The sequence below is a fragment of the Pseudonaja textilis genome, chromosome 1 (assembly GCF_049901715.1).
Source record: "Pseudonaja textilis isolate UNSWEBS1 chromosome 1, rPseTex1.2, whole genome shotgun sequence".
Classification (NCBI taxonomy): domain Eukaryota; kingdom Metazoa; phylum Chordata; class Lepidosauria; order Squamata; family Elapidae; genus Pseudonaja; species Pseudonaja textilis.
Genome location: NC_141990.1, coordinates 81,043,036 through 81,065,628, shown reverse-complemented (window position 1 = coordinate 81,065,628; position 22,593 = coordinate 81,043,036). Strand labels below are relative to the sequence as shown.

The window sequence follows — 22,593 nt, the reverse complement described above, 5'->3', positions numbered from 1 at the left end:
TGCTTCTGAATCTTCTTTTTATCTAAGATATTAGCAACTTCTCCTAACTGGGTGTCTTCTGCAAACCTGATAAAAGTCCCAGGAATTCTCTTACCTAAACCATTTATAACATATCCATCTGTTATTTTTGAGCTTTTTAACTTTGCAAGATGTCTGACTGACCCTCTCATGCTTTTCTAACATAATGCCAAATTATGGCATTATCATATGCTAATAAACTGCTGATTGCACAGACTAATCACATTTTACTTATTTTCCCCCCTAAAACATTTAGATTTTAATGCAGACCGATTCATTTTTATATGTATATATTTGCATAAAAAATAATTTCTCATAATCAAATCAAAAAACTTTTTCTAGGGAAGAATGGAAGGAGAATGCACCTGTAGCTTCCAACAATTCCACTAGATTTACACAAAAGCTTAGGGAATCAGAAAGATCGAAAAGTGATTTTATAACTGCTTTGTTACTATATTTATCTATCTAGCCCTGGGTAGTTGGATTAGAGGCTTGGATAAATGAACCTGCTATTTACACAGTATTTGAGGGCACCAAAATCTCATATTATTTAACATCAGTTTGCTCAGTGCTGTAAATCTACCCTTTTTTATGTTGCCTGTATAAAAAGAGACTAATTGCAGTCTCCCAAGATTATATCCACCTATGCATTACATACATACTCACAGGCCAAGTGGCTCATTTTATAAGGCTGCACGCAACTTCAGCATGCATTTGTATCCTCCTACCACTCTAAAACCATGCTACTGAAACTTGTTTATAAAATGGTCACTTTGAGGGGTGCATATTCAGGCTGTTCTGAGGAGGTTTGAATGCTTTAAAGTAGGAATGGGAGATGCTTGCTTTCCAGAGACTTCCTGCTTTAAAATATTGCCCTTGCCCAGAGATGGTATTCAGCAGGTTCTGACCAGTTCTGGAGAACCCGTAGCGGAAATTTTGAGCAGTTCGGAGAACCAGCAAATACCATCTCTGACTGGAGATTTTACAGTATCCTTCCCCTGCCACGCCCACCAAGCCATGCCCACAGAACCAGTAGTAAAAGAAATTGAATCCCACCACTGCCCTTGACCCCTAATTCCAACTCTAAAATACCCCCAGAATCCTAAAAGGACACAGTATTGATAATTTAATTCCTTAATGTAAAGAAGAGAATGAGTAGGCTCTCCCATTTACCAACAACTTATTAAGAAAATAAAAACATTGTGTGGATAGAGAGGTTTTATTTGAACTGTTTAATTTGAGATGAGCTGCCCATATGAACTGCCAAAGAAATAAAACTAGACTGTACTAGTTCTTGGGGAAAGAAAACCACTGCCCCGCGTTCAGTCCATCATTGTAGATCACTTTCTACAAAATCTCATGCTTCCTCTCCCTGCTTCTTGTTTAATAGGGAGATAATAGGTATTTACTATTCCAACAGTGGCAGGGGTGTGAAAATTGGTCACTATCGGATTTGGAACTTGGAATTGCACTTTCTAAAAAACTTTCTGCAGAAAGAGGTTTGCAAGTCTTCTGTTTCCACCACCCCCTCCCTCCACAGGCTATCTCTTGCTTTTGAAAACAATTAGCATTGCTTAAGCGTCTTTACTCTTTAAATTGTATTTGACACTCTTGTGGCAAAAGTTTTGAGGCTATGCAAAAAATCCCAAGAGGAGAAAATCATTGTCATGATGGGTGGGCAGCATCTAACTAAGTGAATAATAATAATTACAACAACAACAACAACAACAACAATAACAATAATGCCTACTGTCCCTGTCCTATTGTTTCTTTTTTATTCATATCCATAATCATGCTTATACTTATACCTGTTATCTAATACTTGCTTGACAAATAAATAAATAACTGAACCCAATTTCAAGTAGCTTCCACATAGGCCAAAAAGCTATATGCTCGTCAACAATATATTTGAAAGCCCAAGTAAAGCCAATCTTTTCTTTTGCAGAATTTGAAATCTTGTATTTGGTGTTAATCTGGCTTCCCAGTTGGTGAGAGCTCTTGCTACTTAGCTCCTGAATCAAAGGCATCAATTACTCTTCTTTTTGGGACCAAAGTCACAGGGGAAAAAAAAACTCCACTGGAACAGTAACCCTCCTTTTGCAACTGGCTGATCCCCTTCTGAAAAGTAGAGGAAACCATTGTCAATTTCACACATGAAATTGATACATCTAGACTAGCAAGAATCTGAAAGCAGTGAAAGCCACCAATCCTAAATTAACCCAATCTCCTATCCTAATGGCAACAAACCGCGGGGAGTGGCAGTATAATAGCAATCATCTTGTTGCAAAATTGTTGACGTGCATCTTTTTACCATCCTTTCAGGGCATAGGCAAGGCAGACCACTGATTAAAGCTTACAGGGTTTTTTTTTTACCCCACATTCTCCTGTCAACCAATTGAAAGAATTATGTTGTTCTTTGTTCTCAGGCACCCAAGTAGGCAAAAGTGAATCTATTCAGGGATCAGACTCACACTGCTTTTGAGAGACTGGGGAGTGAAAACCCTAACCCAATTCCCTGGTTATTGGGTCACACAGACATAGCACAATCTCTGTCCTTTGGATCGTATTTTGCAGACTTTCTTTACCATTTACCAGAATAAGGTCTAGTTGGAAGACTCAAGAGAAATGTTGCCACCCCCTGAAGCAGCAGAAACACCTTCCAAAGGGATTGATTTACTATAAAGATTGTTTTCAGTCTTTTTTAAAAATGTACTTTTTTCAGGAACATTAAGATATTGGCTGACTACTTACTTGAATATTTGCTCAGAAGTCTAAGCAGCAGTCATAAATAATGCTGTTAATCATCCCCTTTTTTTGGAAAGAAAGTATTTGTAAAACTTCTCTAACCACACACTTAAAATATGTCTATTTATTTTTGTATAAGAAAAGGCATTCAGTCACTTGGATGAACTGTCTGCCTCTGACTGTATGATGTGATTTATCATCTCACAGTAGGTGTTGCATTGAGACATCACTAAATAGGCCTCCTTAGAAATTTTTGAACCAAGATTTGAAAGCAAAAGAGGACAGCTAAGTTATATAGGACATGTGGCTGAAATTCCTTCTAAGCAATCTTCTATATATAGCAATCTATAAAAGCATTTTTAAATGCATTTTTTGGGACTTAATAACCATGTGGCTTTATCTCAGCTATGTAGTCAGGATTAATACTGAAAGCCTTTGCAATGCTGTAAATTTCCAGCCTGGTCTTGTAGACCGGATAGTTGGAGGGAAAAATATCTGATAATTTCTAAACAGTTAAACAGTGAGCGTATTTATATGTAGAATAGGAAGAGTACGTAATAATTCAAACATTAAATTGGTATTATTTGTATAGATGTTATTCAGTATTTGGAATTTTGAAATGAAAATGGAGTTTTCTCAGATATATGTATTTGGATTACAGTATTGGAATCAAGGGAACTTCAAAATGGATGGTTGCACTTACGAACTGCATGTTTATATCCCATAGTGTTCTGTAATCTAGTTTTTACCTTATCCAACATCTGTATCCAAATTCAAATGTCAGCATGGGAATGGTTATGAATGAACTGGGAAAGGAGGCTGGTCGACAAGATTTAAAGTTGTTGGGTTTGGACAAATGGCCCATGAATATTTCAGCTCTCTTTGTTGAACACTCATGCACACACATACCACTTAGATTCTTATTTGTTCTTGAAGGAATCAAGGAAAATGTGTTGAAGGCATGGTAGAAATATTTGACATGCTGCTGGCCACTTCTTCTCGCTTTCGAATGATGAACGTCCAGGGAGAAGAATTTGTATGCCTTAAATCTATCATCCTACTCAATTCTGGTAAGTAAGACATATGTCTTTACAGTTGAAACTTAGCCTAATGGATGACGTATTCCAGGAGAAGGATAGAAGAATGCAATTATTTTTTTCTTGGATATCTCAGTGGCTTCAGTTATCACTAACCATTTTATTCTTCCTAGCATTATTAGGTGACACCATATTATAGGCCATTCTTATTTGGAAGATTGATTCCAGAAGATGGTTCTGTGAAGTTAGTCCTTTGATCCCTGGCATTCTGCTGTGGGCATGTCAAGTTTCTGTTCTATTTCCTTTTATCATTGATATGATCTATAGGTAGTCCTTAACTTAAAACCACAAATGAGCACAAAATTTCTGTTACTAAGTGAGATAGTTGTTAAGTGAATTTTGTCCCATTTTACGATCTTTCTTGCCACCGTTCTTAAGGGAATCACTGCAATTGTTAAGTTAGTAACAGGGCTATTAAATTAATCTGGCTTCCCCATTGTCTTTGTTTGTCAGAAGGTCACTAAAGGTGACCACATGACCCTGGGACACTGCAACCATCATTAATATGATCCAGTTGCCAAACATTCAAGTTTTTGACCATGTGACCATGGGATGGGATGCTGCGGTGGTCATAAGTGTGAAAAATGGTCATAAGTCACTTTTTCCACTGCTGTTGTAACTTCAAAGAGTCACTAAATGAATGGTTGTAAGTCAAGGACTATCTGCACATGCCTGGGGAGGTTATCTGAGTTGTGAAAGAGAGCAAAGGAATTTCTAAGATGTTAGTCTTATTTGTGGTTCGCCTTTGACATAGTAGCATGGACAGTGGCTACTGTAGTTCAGGTGTTCAAGAATGGCAAGTTTTTCTCTCCTCTTCCCCACTGCCACCCATGCTCCATGAAAAACACACTCAATGTACATCTTTGGGCTGTTCTGAACAAAATAGGAAATTCCATAGAAACAACTGCAGGAAGAAAATATTTTTATTCTGTGTAGTTCTTTGATTGTTGTTAGTACAGTGACTAGTCTTTAGAGTTAAAACTATGTTTTCCAGAACCATCTTGTTCTAGAATAACAATAGTCAAAAAAATCTGTTCTGTATAGTGCATTCTTGGGGCGGCATGGTGGCTAGCAGTTAAGACACTGGGCTTGTCAGCTGGAAAGCAGGCAGCCCAGGTTTGAGACCCAAGCGCCATGCAACGGGGTAAACTCCTGTCCCAGCCTCTGCTCTTGCCAACCTAGCAGTTTGAAAGCATGCAAATGCGAGTAGATAAATAGGTACCACTTTGGTGGGAAAGTAACAGTATTATATGATGTCATGCTGGCCCACATGACTGCAGTAATGTCTTCGGACAGCGCTGACTCAATGGTCTTGAAATGGAAATAAGCACCATCCCCTATAGTGGACAACAACTGGTGGAGTAAAATCAAGAGGGACTCCCATAGTGCATTCTTACCTCCAAGTCCATCTTATTAGGACAGTAACTGGCCCTTGTTGTTTACAACTAACACTTTGATGTTAGATGCTTATGGGGTAACATTTTATTCATTTTTGTTGAATGTCATTTTGTTCTCATTAGCTTACTCTCCGTGGATTGAAGCTGCTGTAGTCAAAGCAACCGAAAACACAACTTATTGTGGCATCAGCATTCTGAACAGATAATGCAGAAAGTGCTTCTGTTTTGCAGAAAGCAAAACAAAACTACCATTAATATATACAAAATAGGATAGCAACACTAATGTTAAATAAGAACAAGATACAGCACTGTGAAGCATACTTTATTTTAGAAACTACTTGAAGAGGAAGATTTGTTAGAAGACAAGACAGCATTCACAGCAGTTATTGTGATTAAGAAAATCAAGAGCAAGAGGCAGAAAATGAACTTTAAATGGCTATCTCTGACTATGGCAATCAAAAGCAATATAGTACCATTGCAGTTAAATTACCTTAGAGCCAGGCTACATATTACATTATTAATGTAAACTCATAAAGAAAAGGCAGGATGTATGTATATAAGATGGAAGATGGTTTTTATGTTTTGTTTGTATATGTTTGTCTTAAAAATAATAATAATAAAGAAAAGGCAGGATTAAATCCAACATACAATGATCATATATAATGCATAATGTATTTACTTTCTATTGAAGTCCCAAAGTGAACACACTCTATTTCCAATTAAAATAAATGACAGTTAAAAGCAATTTATAATTTTTAAAAATATAGTACAACCTACTAATATAATTTAGTGAGAATCCTAAATTACTGTATCTTAAATGTCCATAATGCAGTCCCTCACAGTCCCAAGTGAAAAAACTTTACAGATCTATACAATTAATATCTTGTGAAGGACAGTACAATTCACCATCTATGCATTTTGACTTGTTCTGTCCTGTCCAACTAAAAATTGAGGAAAGAGAGAGGGAAGAAATCTGGCAAACATGCTGATGTTAAAATGGGTTAAATGTGGTGGATCCCGAACTGTATATAGCAGATTTTTACACATACCTTCCATAAATCAAGACAGCGCCGGTGGAATTTCTCCAGGTATGTAGACAACATTGATATATGAGCATAATCAAGATGTCATTTCAGTAACAAACATGATGTTGATCATTGTGCATAAATATTGCCCATTTAATTACATAAAATTATATTTTTCATAAAAAAATAAAATGTCATACTTAATGTATTTGCTTCCCATCTCATTTTAAAGCAACTCTGCAACATAGCATTGGACTCTTCTGAGTGCCATAGGTTATAGCGATTGGGCAAGAGTCTCAACCCAAAATAAGTACTTAGATTTTATTTAGAAGCCTTACAATTATTGTATTTTGTACTAGATTTAGATCTCCAGTAGGGTGTTCTTTGCACTTGACCACATAAGTAACTTTCTTTGGAATGGAGCTTTTGAAACCAGGAAATAAGGTCAGAAAATTAAACTGAAGACCCAATTTTATGTATATTTCAAATTGTTTGCTTTAGAGAAGAAGAGAAATAAAAAAAAGAACATGCACATACTCAGCACTTAGACTGATGACACTAAGAACTTGGCTTCCAGTCTGTTCCCTCCTATATTGTGAAAGCGACAGACTGACTTTTATAGGAATTATCTGGAGATAATGTGTTTCAGCTTGTAGTCCAAGCACCCAGCTGCAAATTCTGAGCTATATAGCCAGAATACTGATGATCTGATAAAGGAGCATGTTGCCTGTGACAATGTGACTTTCTTATTGTGAGATTGATCTATGTTTGTGTTAGGTTCTCTCTTTTCTTTCTGTTCCTTTTTTTTTCTTCTCTGAATAAAAGGCTTGTTGTTTCAAACATGGCTATCTCTGAGAGAGTGCTTTCTTACCATAATAGCCATTGTGATACAGAAACCTATGATTAACTTAATCACGATTTATTCATTTTGTTGAGCCATAGGCTGATCATTTGTGATTCAATATGTTAGTCTGACATACCAGTAGGAAGGATGTTCTTTCACATGGAGCTCTTTAAAGATTATGCCATCTTTGCATTTTAAGCCTCCCAGAGTCATCTGCTAAGATGGGCAGCTATAGAAATCAAGCAAACGAATGAACACACCTTACCACAAAACGTCTAGGCTTGCTAGCGGTCATGCAGCTATTTTCTTCTATTGTATATGTATATGTCAGAACCAGAACCTCCATTCAAATTATATTATTTTTGTATAATATTTGTAAGTGTTAAAGCAATTTTTCAAGTTTGTTTTATGTTTTGTTTTCATTTATTTAGCTCACTGAGAGTTTGAGAAAAAAATTTCTAAGCTGGTGCCCTCCAGATATGTTTGGATTCAGACTTCCAGAAACAGACTTTCAGAAACTGTTATCCCATTCTCATCTGGAAGGTACCAGGTTGAGGAAGGTTGCACTGAACATTTGTTCCATTCTTCCTATTGAGAAGGATAACTCATTGACTTTTGTGGACCTTACTCTCAGATACATGTATACAAAATTACATTTCAGCATTTATAGAACAGCATTTAAAGTTGCTAATTGACCAGACTGCCCATTGGGACCCCATCAAAAATCTTATCATACTTCCCCCAAGGTTCAAATGCATGGGTAGTAAGAAAGACTGCCACATTTATAAGCTAAAGCCATTCAATTCAGAGTTATCTATCTAGATCCGACTGTGATCAGCTTACTAAGGGATGCTCTTATCTGATTGTTTAAATGAATATTTTTATATCACCATATTATTTTATATGATGTTATATACGATACGATATAAAATGAATGTTTTTATATCACATTGTTTTATATGATGTGTTCATTAGACTAATCAATAAATCTGCTATAATATACTGATAATGCTAGGCCTTCTCTCCTCTCCCCTCCCTCCCCTCCCCTCTTTTTTCTCCTCTCCTCTCCTCTTCCCTCCCCTCCCCTCCACCCTTCTCTTCTCCTCCCACAGGGATATACACATTTCTTTCTAGCACCTTGAAATCCCTGGAGGAAAAAGAGCATATCCACCATGTTCTAGATAAGGTTACTGACACTTTGATGCATTTAATGGCCAAATCTGGCCTTTCCCAACAGCAGCAACATAGGCGCTTGGCTCAGCTCCTCCTCATCCTTTCCCACATCAGGCACATGAGGTGAGTGGTTACCCAGAGGCCTTTAGCACATGGCTGCTTAGTGTTGTCTTCTGCGTAAAAGAGACCCTTTCCTGAAATGTGCTATCATGGTTAAAGTTAAGGGAATGAGAAGAGTCATAAGAAACTGACAGTCCAAGGTAAAGTCTGCCAATGTTTAAAATCCCCCGAGAGCCGCTAGAATGCTGGAAGTCATTTAAACTTCAGCATTCATGTGTGTTGCAAATGGCAAAGGGAGGTGGGTCAGATGATGTTCTCAAGGGGTGCATGGGCTTGACCTCAGTTACTTCAGATAGTGCAATGGTTAAATGTGCTAATTTTATTATGACAGCCAAATGTATTTCATGTTACACTTCTGTCGTTGCATTCTTTTGTTTGTTGTATGTTTTCAGTTTTTTCATTCATTCCAGATCCATCCATTATACAATGCCCAAGTAGTTTCAAATGCACTGTAAAGGTCAGATGGGTTTAGAAAAGTCTGTGTTTGTTTTTAAAAGTGCTATAGTACCACTGTCCCTAAAACGGGGTATTAATCTGAGGGTTGCAGATGACTCCTTTGGCCTGATGCCTTCTCTCTGCAATACTATCTCCCTCCGCTGAAATTTGTACAGTTCTCCCCACAATGAATTCCAGAAGTCTTTGAATTCCTGTTATTCTCCCAAGCTTTGGGGAAGGTGTGTGTTGAGCCCCTACTGGGTGCTTGATTTTGTATTTTTTTTTCCAGAACGTGCATGATTCTTTTTCCTTCTTTAAACTGTAAGCCACACAGAATAATCCGGAATTGGGTGGACCCTAAATTTAATTAATTGCATGCATAAATTCTCCATAGTCAGCTTTCGGCTTTTCCAGTATAGTCCAGAATCTTTGTTTTACTGCTCCACTTAGGCAGGCATCGCTATATTTGAACATGCTTTGCATCATTCAGAACAAATCCCCAAGCAATAGTAGAGTCAAACTTGGAATCTCTTGGGATAATTGTATTTAATTTTATTTTTATGTGAACCTCTAGCAATAAAGGGATGGAGCATCTGTATAACATGAAGTGCAAGAACGTGGTCCCACTTTACGATTTATTGCTGGAAATGCTGGATGCTCACCGTCTGCATGCTCCTGCCACTAGGAACACGCCTCACAGTGAAGAGGAGATTTCAAACCAGCTGGCCATGGCACCTGCTTCAATGCATTCCTTACCACCTTGCTATGTGAACAAACAGGAAGAAGAAACCGTGCAAGAAGCAGTCTGAAATCAGATTGCAAACAGCCTACAGGATTCTGAGCATCTCATCAAAAAAATCACCCGGCTTAGATGAACTGGTACCATGTCTAAGCACTCCAATACTCAACAATCACCAGTGATTCCGAAAACAATGATGGTCAACTTCATTAATGGCAAAAAAATTCATAACTTTGGACATAATAGGTGGTTTCATTTTCTTTAAAAAGTGTGTTTGTGTTAGCAAGACACAAGCTTAAGGATTCCTGTACTCTGTTTGCTGGTATCATATAGAGAAGTTGGACGATCTTTCATTTTTAAATCAATTGGGCAAAAATCCCAGCTGAGTTGAGTAGGTGATGTTTACATGTAATTTTTATTGGCTGTCTGGTGGATACAAGAAAAGTACACCACCCAGATACAGTATACAAAGCAATGGTGGTTAAGGACTAAGATTCTGTTAGACTCCCATTAAAAAAAAAAAACTAAGAGAAAGCAGAAGGGAAAATATGAATTTAAGATGTTTCTGTTGGGATTCATTCCTTTCAGTGATACATATACAATATTCAAATAGGTTAATCTATCCTCTCAAACTTTGTAGGCTGCTCCAGTTTATTTCAGGAAAAAAGCCCCTCAGTTAACTTAAAATAACTTAAAATAACTGTGAGATTAAGCTAAACTCTTGTGGTATCTCCAAGGGGGCTGACTCAGCCCTACAGGGTTTCCATAGTAAAGATAAACAGGTGGACTGAAAATTCATATTATCATTTAAAAAAAAAACTGACATAATTCAATTCATCGGCCCGCTAAATTCACAATGAGGGTCCAAATGTTACAGATTTCTCCCCATATCCGCCTGAGGGTGAATTTTGGTGCTGACCATTACTAATAGACCATAGCCCGATTAAAGTATGAAATTGTATCAATTAATTGTGAATCACCCAAGGATCTCTGGCTGAAAATATAATTGATCAGTTGTACATATTATACCATCTAATTCATAACTTAAGTGACAGATCACATATGAACTGCCAACCGCCAGGAATGGAATAGTCTGCCCATTCTACTTGCTTGCTTTCCACTGAAGGTAACTTTGTGGGAGAGTTGCACCTGCACATGGTGGTATCTGAAATTAACTTTCAGAAAATCCCAGGTCTATTTAATACAATCAGTGCTCCACAGTAGGGAAAATCACCTGTCTCCTTGAGCAAGGTCCTGCATTTGCATGTGATACTCCCTAATATCTGCCAAAGCAACAGAGTCCCAAAGATGCTTTTTCAAGAGACAACTGGACTTTCTGGTTTTTCTTTGAAGATGTTTGGCTTCTCAGATGAATCCTTCCACTCCTCACCATCCAGTCAGAGCCGAAGAAACTTCTTGGATGAGAAGTGAAACGTCTTCAAAGAAGAATCAGAAAGTCCAGTTGCCTCTTGAAAAAAAGCACCTTTGGGACAAACATGACCTAGATCAGGGGTCTCCAACCTTGGTGACTTTAAGACTTGTGGATTTCAACTCCCAGAAAGTCCACAAGCCTTAAAGTTGCCAAGGTTGGAGACCTCTGACCTAGATGACTGAGAATCTCCATACACAAAACAACAGCTTTATGTTGAGGCACAACCAGTGGTGAGAGAACAATGAAGAAAGGACAAGAAAGTTGTGCACTGCAACTGAGATCACATCCTGTCCTTTGGGTCCTGCACATGTTGACTCCTTCCAAGGCAAGGTGCACACATCCAGGACAGGGCAGATCAAAATCTACAGATGATCGGCAGCAACCACTTTTGTTAAAATGTATTCCCTCTCCAAATACATGCCTAAATGTTGTGGATCTCCTCTGGTTTTTACAGTGCTCCCACCAAAACTTCTAGTAGCCTGAGCTTGGTTGCTAGTGGCCTTGTTTTTTATTAATACCATAAAGAACCTATTTTCAAAACATAAAAAGAACAAAAATCAATGGTCCTGTTTTGACATTTGATATGAAGTGCCTTGCCAAATATGGATACAGAGGTATCCTTTGAAATAAGACAAAAATGCCCACACTGTATATATTCTGTATATACAATATATTACATAATTCATATTATATTGTAATATATTGCATGATATATTAACAACAAAAAGAGTTCTTGTAGGGCCATAATTAAAGAAAGAAAATTTTAGTCATTTGTACCCAGCTGTTTACTGCAAATCTAAGATATTTTTAACTGGGAGTTCAGCCCCATAGAATGCAGTTGGACATACTTTTGAATAGATAAGCATAGGATCAGGCTACAGTAATATAATTCAGTATTTCTATTTTTATAAGGGAAAACGCTTTTGCTATTTTTCTACTGGTTCCCTAAGGGTAGAAAGGTTTCATTGTATTTGTTGCTTTGGTGGTGGTTGTTTTTCCCATTCACTTCTGCTGGATTGGAACTTCCATCTACGACCTACAAAGAATGCTTGGAAGCTTTCCTCCCCATCCCAGTGAATGGTGAACATTTCAAGTACAGGACCTCAATAGGTCCTTTGTATGCCAATTGAGTAGACTTCTGAGTAGATATGCATAACCGTAACTCAGTTTCTATCTATCCTCATACAATGCAAATGATTAAAATTGGTCTCAGTCTATTTAAGTAATGTACACTACATTCATTTTCCTAACCAGAAACCATGATTTTGTCTTGACAAATTACAGTAACAGGCAAATAAGGGATGCAAATAATAAAGCCAGAGATGGCAAGGGATGGGAACAGGCCTTTAGCATGGGAAGATGTTTTTAGCTTTAATGCCAGCATACCTGGGACAGGTCCAGCTTGAGAATTGAAACTGCTTTTGTTAAATATGTGAAATGTAAGAAAAATATCTAGTTGTCATTATTGTTAGTTTGCTGGAAGCATTGTATTATCCTTATTGCTATTGTTCGTTGAAAGCACCTTACTGAATGCAGTGTGTGTGTTTCTGTGCATATAATACACACATGCAAAGCTCACCTATCAGACAACTGAATGTAGCTCTTCTATATAACCAGTCGACAGGTTAAAATACAACAAAACCACAGGGGGAAAAAAACCATTTTCAGCTATCTTTTCTCATATGCAATCATGTGTGCCTAAGGCTTAGCGATTGTTAAAAATCATTACTGCATATCAAATTTTATATTCCTGAGAGATATGAGAGTGTTCACTTGGTCTAGGAGTAAACACACACAAAAAACCTTGTCCTTCAACTACGGACTTTCATGGCAGCTAATTCTTTTAGCTTTTTGACCACATCCAAAGATCATTGACTCAAACGGGTTCCTAATAGCAGGCAAATATAGGTTTGTAACCGACCTTGCTGGCTGGGGAATTCTGGGATTTGAAGTCCACAAGTCTTAAAGTTGCCAAAATCAGACACCTCTGATTTAGAGGCTCAAAGAAGAAAAGAGGGAGCTGTAAATTTTTATTTGGGATTTTATAAGGACGATTTTTCTGTGTGCAAAACTTTTTTTAAAATCTGAGTGTCATTATGGATTCTAGCTCAGGCCGATTTCTTGCCAACCATCTCCACTGCTTCTTTGGGGGCATTGCAAGATGTACTTAGCCCCTCTGGTCAAGTTCTCGTTACTCACAACACATCTATAAATAGATTGATCACTGACTGCTGGGGGAAGAGACTTAGTTGAAGAATTGTGCCCTTCAGTGAAATGGCAATAGCCATTCTGCTTTTCCAGCCAGATATGAATCTGTAATTTTGGGGACTATTGAGAAATTCTTCACCACGAAGGAATCTCAGTGAGAGGAAAATGGCGTGAGAACACAAATTAACAGCTGCAATCTCATAGCTGTAGAAAGCTCGGGATTCTACTGCTCTTTAAGTCCTTGAGATAAAATTGCCCCATGTTTTGTGCAAATAAGGCAGTCCCTCCCACGATTGTCCTCTTAAGCTCCAGCTAAGAAACATTCACCTTTTGTGATGTTTTGATAGCCAGGAGAAAGAAAGACACATCAAGCAGCTCTGGAACAAGAGTACAAATATAAGATTACCAGGTCCTCTGCCTGGCAGGCACAGCCTTACAAATCAAATGTCGCTGGCTTTTTGGGTATCTACAAGCTATCACTTTCTGAGCAGCTTCTCTCCAGAGCGGAGCACTCCCCTAATGAATGTTAACACCAAGTTAATAAGCTCCACACTGTGACCTTGATTAATACCTTTCTGCTGGCTTGGCTACTATCTGAAACTGACAAGACCTTAAACAGTTACATGCCTCTAGCAGGGGGCTGTCAAATTCATGGCCCTCAGGCCAGATGGGTCACATGCTAGCCACGCCCCAAACGGTTTAGTGAAGGGGGGGAAAGTCCCGATATGTCACATGATGCTGCTGAGAAGACGCAAGTTTGACACCCCGGCTCTAGCACGTTCTGCAATTGATAAAACAAGTCTTTCTGATGTTGGAAAATTATTTTCATATACTTGTACACGCAGGCTTAAGCTTATGGGTCGCCCCCCCGCCCCACCTGCAATTTTTGTCACAGATGCCATGAAAGTGAAACAATGTGACATCCTTTCCCTTATTTGTCCCCATTCAGCTATCTGATAACCCTATACAACAAAGCCTCTGCTTCTCTGTGAAAAAAATTGCAATCATTGTGAGGGCTCAATGTGAGACCCTCACATTGAGGGTTGTGCAATCATTGTGAGACATGATTGATAAAATTGATAAAATCAATCATGTTGCTATAATTACAGAAAGTGGACACCACCAAATTGCCGTATCCTTCTTGCCCTGACAATCAGATGATTGATTCAGCACCATATCAGGCTTCTGTATTGTGTTCGAACTTATATATATATCTCACAGCCTTATTAATCACCCTGAACTGAAATGGGCATTCCTATTTACACCAAACAGTGCATCCATCTGGTTTAAAAGGCACCTAAATAAACATTGCAAAGTATGTCTTCATTCACACAGTGGTCCTATGCACAACTCTTGCTGGATATTGATGCTAGTGTTTGCCATGTTTTGGTGTGAATCTGAGCCTTTATTTTATACACATGTTCTTAATGCTATTGCTTTTAACACTAAGTTAGAAGCCAACTGCTCAGCCCATGGACTTTTGGATCTCAAGCTTTTTGGGTTTTTTTGCAGAATCAGTCAAATGAATCAAAGCTCGCTCTTCTGAAAGCTCTTTTCAAACGCACTGTGGCTTTGTAACGTGATCCTTCAGATCTGAAGTGAGCACTAGTCAAGATCTGAACTTCATGCAATGCTTTTAAGCTATCAGCCTAACATTGTTGAAGTATAATTGTCCTATAAACCTTGGAGGTACCAAAAATACTTTTGATGCTCAAAACCCTTTTTCCTGTCATTGGTGCATTCTCTCATTTTAATTCAATTCTGGATGTATTTCGGTCTTGAATGATGTTCTGTAAACAATTGTTGCCTTCTGAGGGACTTTACAATTTTGCACTGTCCTGGAAAGATTTTTTGTAATGAACCTATTTGTTTTGCATTCAAATGTGCCTGAATTTATATGCTGCCATGCTGCCAATCTGTCTTTAGTAGGAATGTTATTCTGCAATGCACCTTTTAAAACAAAGCCGTTTGCTCCTCAGTCTTGAAGTGCCCGCTGGATTATGATAAATATCAATAGTCAAAAGATTCTAGTTAGAAAATAAACCCAACAGGCTACTTTATGCCACATTATTGTACTTTTTTTAAAATGAAGCTTTGTGCACTACATTACCTTTTCATTGTAAAGTTTTCCCTTTATTATGAGGCTCATATGCCATAATGTATTTGTTGAATTATTCTGCTCTTTTTGCTAAAGCACATAATATCATAATTGGTGTATCTGTTTTGTTAGAGTTGCTTTGTTAAATGAAAAAAAAGGTTTAATCCTTTGTTTCTTTTTTTTTGCACATTTGAAAGAATGTTACAAACAGCTTTTAAAAAAATCAGCAGGATACTTGATCTGTCAAGATTTTCTCAGCTTTGATGTTGAAATAAAAAAAGTGAAGGACACCAATGGGATTTGTCAATGGATTTCTTAAATTTATCTCGGAGGGGGTTAAATCGCTTAATTAATTCACACTCACATTTGTCTCATTTAGCTGTATTTGTTTCTCTTTGAATCTAAGATAATGTTATAGAATGCTTAATAATGTGAAGAAAAAGATAGGAATAATTAAAAAATTATTTAATCATTAATAATAATTAATATTTAATTATTAATAATACATAAATAACTTAATAATTAAAACACAATTAAGAAAAAGTCCCAATGGTTTTAAAACATAGATAAAAGGGGCAAAATCTTGAAATCTATCATCTTAAAGCAGATTTTGTTAAATATGCAGTTTTGGGCTGGTTTCAGTCAAAAAGTCTAATCACCCTCTAGTTACTCACATCAAGCCCATGCTGTTCATCCTTCATCTGTCCCTTACTCCATCAATAATTGTGAAAACAAATTTGTAAGCCTAAGATTTAGAAATACAGTTCAGGATTGGAGGTCTGTATGAGTTCAGACATGTACCAGTGTCAAAGTGACTTTCCCTTCTTGGTCAGAAGCTGAGATCCACATTGGATTAATTGACGTCATGTTAAGGCGAGGCATATCCCAATTTTAACCTTTGTGCATGCAGGCTTAAAATGTTTTGGTAATATTGAGGGGGTCAAATTATTTCCGAAGGGGTTAACTTTAGGGTGTCTATAATATCAATCCCAGGTAGTTCCTTTACAGTTGAACGATGCTTTCTGAATCAGATAATTAGGCAAGAGCACACAAGCTTTTCATAGCTTTACTTGGACTATTTCAAAGGGATCAGAAGCATCCTTCGTGGTAGAAAACGGCTTTTTAGGATGTTCCCCACCCATTAATGCTACATCTGGGACAGAAAACAACTGGGAAGAAGAAAACAAATCCTGTTTTAGGCTAAATATGATTATTAGTTAAGTGTTTATTGCTTGTCTTATCCTAACCATGCTACACACACAACAATATTTTGTTTTTCAGATGTTATACCAACATAGCCATTAGTAAATTCCAGATAAAAGATCAGTTAATAACAGAGGGGGGGGGGGCATTATAAGAGGGAAATTGGGTCAAGGAGAGGAGAGAAATTGGTATAAAATTAACTATAATTTATAATGAAGCTATTAACAAATAAATTTAATACATACATTAAACAAATTAACGGTGGCCTGGGAGGATATGAATGCATTGCATATACCTCCTGATTAATGGGTCCACAACATTCATGAAATTAACAGCTCCCAGCATCCCTCACCATCATCCCTATTGGCTGGAGCTGCTGCTAAGACTTGTCATTTGGCAACCTCCAGAAGGCCACCTGTTCCATCTCCCCAAAGCGCCAACTCATCCCATCTGGAATCTATTAGTTTTGAATATTGATGCTAATAGAACAAACATAGTGGTTTTTAACATCTTGGTTCTTCAAATAAAATACATTAAAACAACACAGAGCACTTTGAGTTTTCCTTTAAGATGTTTCTTTCTACTCTGATGAAGAGCCATTTCATAAAATTCTGATTTTTATCTGCTGTTTGCAACGCATAGCAAAGTTTGGCTTCTGCCAACATTGCCGTGCCGTTTATTTATCTCTTTCAAGCAACTTTATATTTGGCAGTCTAAATAGATGGCTTTCATCAGGTTGTCATTTATTTTGTAACGCTGTATACAAATCACTTAACTATGATTAAGATCAAGAATCTTTTCTTCAAACAACATATTAATACTACTGTTGAGCCATCATCTCTGATGCTTCCAAATTCCACATCAGCTTTGGAACTAACAGTTTATAACTTGGGACCCATCTTTCTTTCTTTCTTTCTTTCTTTCTTTCTTTCTTTCTTTCTTTCTTTCTTTCTTTCTTTCTTTCTTTCTTTCTTTCTTTCTTTCTTTCTTTCTTTCTTTCTTTCTTTCTTTCTTTCTTTCTTTCTTTCTTTCTTTCTTTCTTTCTTTTCTTTCTTGATAATTCTCTGGGTGGCCTTATGCAGAGGCTTGTTTTGTTTATAGCAGGTTTTCTCTTTGCCTTTTCATTTTCTGGATTGTAGGGACTAAGCCAGGAAAAAAGAGGCTGTCACTGAAATAGCGAGACCAGTTTGGGCTTTGGTTATAGCTTCCATTGGTTGGGGTTTCCCATAAATTGGAAGTTTGTGGAAAAAAATGTTCCTCACTTGTTTGTTTTTGTAGTTGTAGCAATGTAAAACAGAGTGAATTAAGGGCCCCATTTAACATCTATGGAAATAGTTTTACTCTGCAACCCTATATATTTATTTTGTATTGTTTTAACTTTTTATGATGTACACCACCCAGAGTTGAGATGGGCGGTTATAGAAATCAAATCAAAACATTAAAAACAGAGTCATTTAAAGGCTGGAGAGAATAAAATGGTATAATATGCAATAAATAAATCAATCAAGAAATAAGATTAAAATAATTGTCATGCAGAATTCTACTTAATGCCTTGGGACGAATGTTGTAGTTCATATTCCATCTGTCCAATCCAGCCATATTCTTGCATCTGACTCTGGCTAAGGATGAAAAAAACTTCTTAGCAAACAGACGCCTCCTTCTTAAGCTTGCCTTCTGTTGCATGTTTTGCTTCCTTTACGACAGAGATCAGTGATATTACCAGAAATAAGTACTTTATAGACCAAAGCTGACTTCTGAAGCCACAGCAATGTATATTATTATCATTATTAGTTCCATTTTGTGCATTTTAAAAAGCAAACTTAGTCATGTTGGTCCTTAGGAAAAAAAGAACAGTCGCATATATAATCATATATAGTAGGAGAACTCTTTGAAGGATCACTACAATCTCACAGAAAAACATGCTATATTTGAAGTTCTTCAAACCTCAAGAATTAGGAAAGGGCAGAAGACAAACTTGGATGGTGGGATTGCTTTAAAAACATGTTCAAATTGGGAAGAAGAAAAGAAGTTTTATTCTCAATTCTGATGAGTCTCAAAATATACAAAAGTAATGATGACCAGGCTGCAGGTGGTCATCATTGACTATATGACCTCAACAATGATTCTCCAGCTCTTCTAGTTTTACAGGTTCAAGAAATGATCATTGTTAATGTAAAGATTCAACACTGAAAAAAGGATGGCCAAGGGGAAGAATCCAACTTCTAAGGGTTGGTGTCTGCAGGATCCTTAGCTAGTGAAGTGACTGCTTGCCTAACAAAGAGAAATACAATCCCTGAGCAGCGGGGGGTGGGGGTGGGGTTGTTATAAAAGTCAAGATGGCAGCCACCACTTGTCAATCAGAAAGGTTAACAGTTCGGCGGTTTGAATCCCTAGCACCGCGTAATGGAATGAGCTCCCATTACTTGTCCCAGCTTCTGACAACCTAGCAGTTCGAAAGCATGTAAAAATGCAAGTAGAAAAATAGGGACCACTGTGGTGAGAAGGTACAGTTACAGTATTCTGTGTGCCTTCAGTGTTTAATCATACCAGCCACATAACCATGTAGATGTCTTCAGACAGCACTGGCTCTTCGGCTTTGTAACAGAGATGAGCACCACCCCCTAGAGCCAGAAATGACTGGCACATATACGCAAGGGGAATCTTTACCTTTACCTATGTGTACAAGTATTGCATATATTTTATATATGCATGGTAGTGGTCACCCATCTTCACTTTTTATTTTTTTATTTTTTCCTCCATTGGACTAGGGAGCCAGTTTGGTGCAATGATTAAAGACACCAGGCTGGAAACTGGGAGACTGTGACTTCTAATTCCACTTCAGGCACAAAACCAGATGGATGAGTTTGGCCCAGTCATTTTCAGCCCTAAGAAACAAGCCAGGGCAAATCACTGCTGAGCTCTTACCAAAAAAAGTGCAGGGATTAGTCCAGGCAGTTGCCAAGAGCCAAAAAAAGAACCCCTACATCAAAGACACAATAACCCCATGGACTGCTCTACTGAGCACTATGTATCCTGTTCCTTAGAGTAGCTTTTTTTCAGCCTGTTGTTGGCTGGATCTGATGTGAGTTACAGCTTATGATGATCTATATCTTCTCTATCTTTCTTTTTTTACTGATTCACTGAAGTTTTTACAAGACATAGCATCAACAGCTCACTCAATTTATCACTTTTTTATGAGTACAATTATTTATTTGGCAAAGCTCAAAAAAAGTCAACTGGTTTATAATTAATTGCTTTCAAAGTAAACAAATAAAAGAAAGATCACTCAAGGTTTTCCTTTCCTTGCTTTTTTCCTTTCAACAGATTTAATGTTAGATCTTGGGGAGGCATGACTCATTCAGGGTGTTGCTTCTGTGCATCTGTGGAGATTCAGATAACAGGAGGTGGTCTTTAAAAGCAGCCATGCCAAGATTCTGCGGTCTTGAACAGCCTTAGCAAGAGTTTGACAAAATGATTTTTTTCTTAAATGTATAGTCCCTTGACATGTTGTCTAATCTGAAACATTTCCTTTTGTTATAAAATAATTAAGCAATGGTTAGAACAGAGGGGTTTAAATTTAAAATTTAAAATCATGTAAGTAGTTGAATTATTAATGAAGAGATTGTTGTTTATCGTCAGCCACGTGTTGAAGGATAACAGAAACTATCCTTTAGGGTATTATAACATATGATTCAAGATCAAAAGAACTATATTTGTGATTTATCCAAGGATGTTGGTTGTTGGTTCCTTATAATTTATAGCTAAAATATTTTGCTATTAGGGTTGGGGCATGTTATTTAATAACTATAAATTCAAAAAGCTTTGGACATGATGAACTAATTAAGCATTTATTTCTAGTTCTGAAGAATTTATTAATCCTGTACTTTAATCTCCTTGAGCCATATGGCAAGCACATATTTGATTCAGATTTCTTGAATCTGAAGCAGAAGGTCCATTTGATCCAGTGGACAGGTCCAGTGGAAGGACGGGGAAGAGAAAAGACATGTTTACATGTTTGTGTTAATCAGAAGGATTTCCCAATTTATTGCAAGCAACTATAGGGTAACTCTATGCACACAAGACTATATTGTCCTTTCACTCCCCATCAGAAGTGATGAGTTTTGCAACCTTATATATAGATTGTATTTCTTTGAAACTGCATTTTATTCAGAGATACTGATATTTTCCCCTTTACTCTCAGTTCTTTGTTTCCGTTTCCTTACTTGATGATTGATTTGATTCATATATTTTCTACATTATCTCAGAGTTCAGAAAGTCTTATTCCTAAAGTACAGGCTCTGCCCATTAAGCCATCATTTCCAGAGTGAAAATGGCTGATATGGCTAAATGTGGTGTTCTCTTAGGCAGGAAGAAAGAATAGTAAACACCCTCCCACAGATACATGGAAGTGATAATTAGAAACTGTTTGGTGTGGCAAGAGGACAGGGGAGGAATGGTGGCTTGCAAGCTTTCTTCCTTTTGTGCACAAACACAGTGCTATTCATGCCGAAACTCTCCTAATTTTACATAAAATTTTCCTCCCTTGAATTGGATGCCCAATAATTACAGAGACATGCTCAGTTTTCTTGGCAACTCTTTAAGCTATGGCTTAAAGAGCTTTTCTAATAGTAACTAGTCCTGAATATTCCAAATGGTTCCCCAAACAAAATATTGACCAGATTTTGCCTTAAAGTATATATAACCTGGAATCTGGAGTAATCCAGCTTATGTATCTACAGAAAAGTTCCCCACTGTTGACAATTGTGCTGCATCCATGATCTTTTGATAAAGATCAGACTATTTTAAAAGAAGTAATGCTGTTCGCTGCTTTTTATTGGCTGAGTTCTGTATGGCTTTGCTCACAGATCACTGGAAAATATATTTCTGTGACATGTGTATCCATCTTAATATTTATAATTTTGTGCCATTCTTGCATTAAAAGATTTCTAATTTCTTGAAGAATTCCAGACAATGATTATCAACTCAATTTTATTATAGAAATGGTGATAGCAATTTACTCTTTGTTCATCTCTGTAAATATAAAGGTTACTGCAATTTTTTCAACTTGCTTTTTTTCTCCAATTTCTGTCTCCTAGTCCGGGGAATAGCCATTTATCTTTTCAAAGTATGTTAAAAAATAAAAGGTAGAATGTATTAATTTTTTGGAGTGCTAATTTTTAAAATAAAATTAATATAAGAATAATTTTTGCAAAAAAAATTCTCTAATTTTAAAGGAAGTTCTAGTTACAACATCCATAATTACCATGTGTAGACCTGAAGTGTGAGAAATGGAATTATAATGTTTTACTCTAGTAACTTAGTGTTTCAAATGGAGAAACAGGAGAACATAGCCTTATATCCATTATAGTGATAATCAGAGATTCAGATATGTTTATGTCTCTCACGAGTTTTCCGTAGAGGTATGTAATCTGATTTATCCATTGTGAAAGGCAGTGACTGTATGCATGTTAATGACTGTATGCATGTAGGTATGTACGTGTGTTTGTGTGTGCACGCAAAAAAATACCATATAACCCACTTCATAAAAGGTGCCAAAACAACCAAATTTTAATATAATAAAATTAAGTTTTAAGATGCGAACCAATTTGACTCTAGTTCAGAGTTCCTTGAAGGAAATGTATCTGTGTATATGAATCTGCATTTTAAGATGAACTAGGTGCAACAGATGGCTGGCATTTGTGTTCAGATCATCCATGTGGGGATATAACTTCTCATTACCTAAAGATGATGACATGCCTCTTGACAGAGCCAGAAGCATCTATTGGTATATCACAAATCCAGGATTTTTAAGTCTTTGTACGACTTACTGGATAGGATCAGTTCTTTCAACCCAGACATGGGCTGATGTACAGAAGATGCAGAAGAGGCTGTAGTCAGACTTGGATTTTCTGTTTCTTCTCCTCTGGGTACAGAAGCTTTCTAAAGGTTTCTTTAAGGTATCTTGTGCCTATTTTAAGGCTTACAGTAAAAGTTTTTTTAAAAAAAAATAATTTTAATTAAGTAATAAAATAAAGATAAAAACTAAAAAAAACTAAGAA

General features: G+C 37.0%; 1 protein-coding gene across 4 annotated transcripts in view; it reads left to right on the top strand.

Annotated features, from left to right (window-relative positions):
- Nucleotides 1-15,625, top strand: part of ESR1 (estrogen receptor 1) — a 233,867-nt gene extending 218,242 nt beyond the window's left edge. For 3 of the 4 annotated variants that reach the window (XM_087939400.1, XM_087939398.1, XM_087939392.1), the window contains 3 exons: nucleotides 3,700-3,833; nucleotides 8,239-8,422; nucleotides 9,429-15,625. In XM_087939400.1, the coding sequence (XP_087795526.1) occupies nucleotides 3,700-3,833; nucleotides 8,239-8,422; nucleotides 9,429-9,663 (553 nt within the window). In that variant the 3' untranslated portion in view covers nucleotides 9,664-15,625. Of the gene's footprint in view, nucleotides 1-3,699; nucleotides 3,834-5,380; nucleotides 6,346-8,238; nucleotides 8,423-9,428 lie in introns of those variants that run through there. The other variant, XR_015744724.1, reaches the window with a different exon arrangement.
- Nucleotides 15,626-22,593: the final 6,968 nt, after the last annotated feature.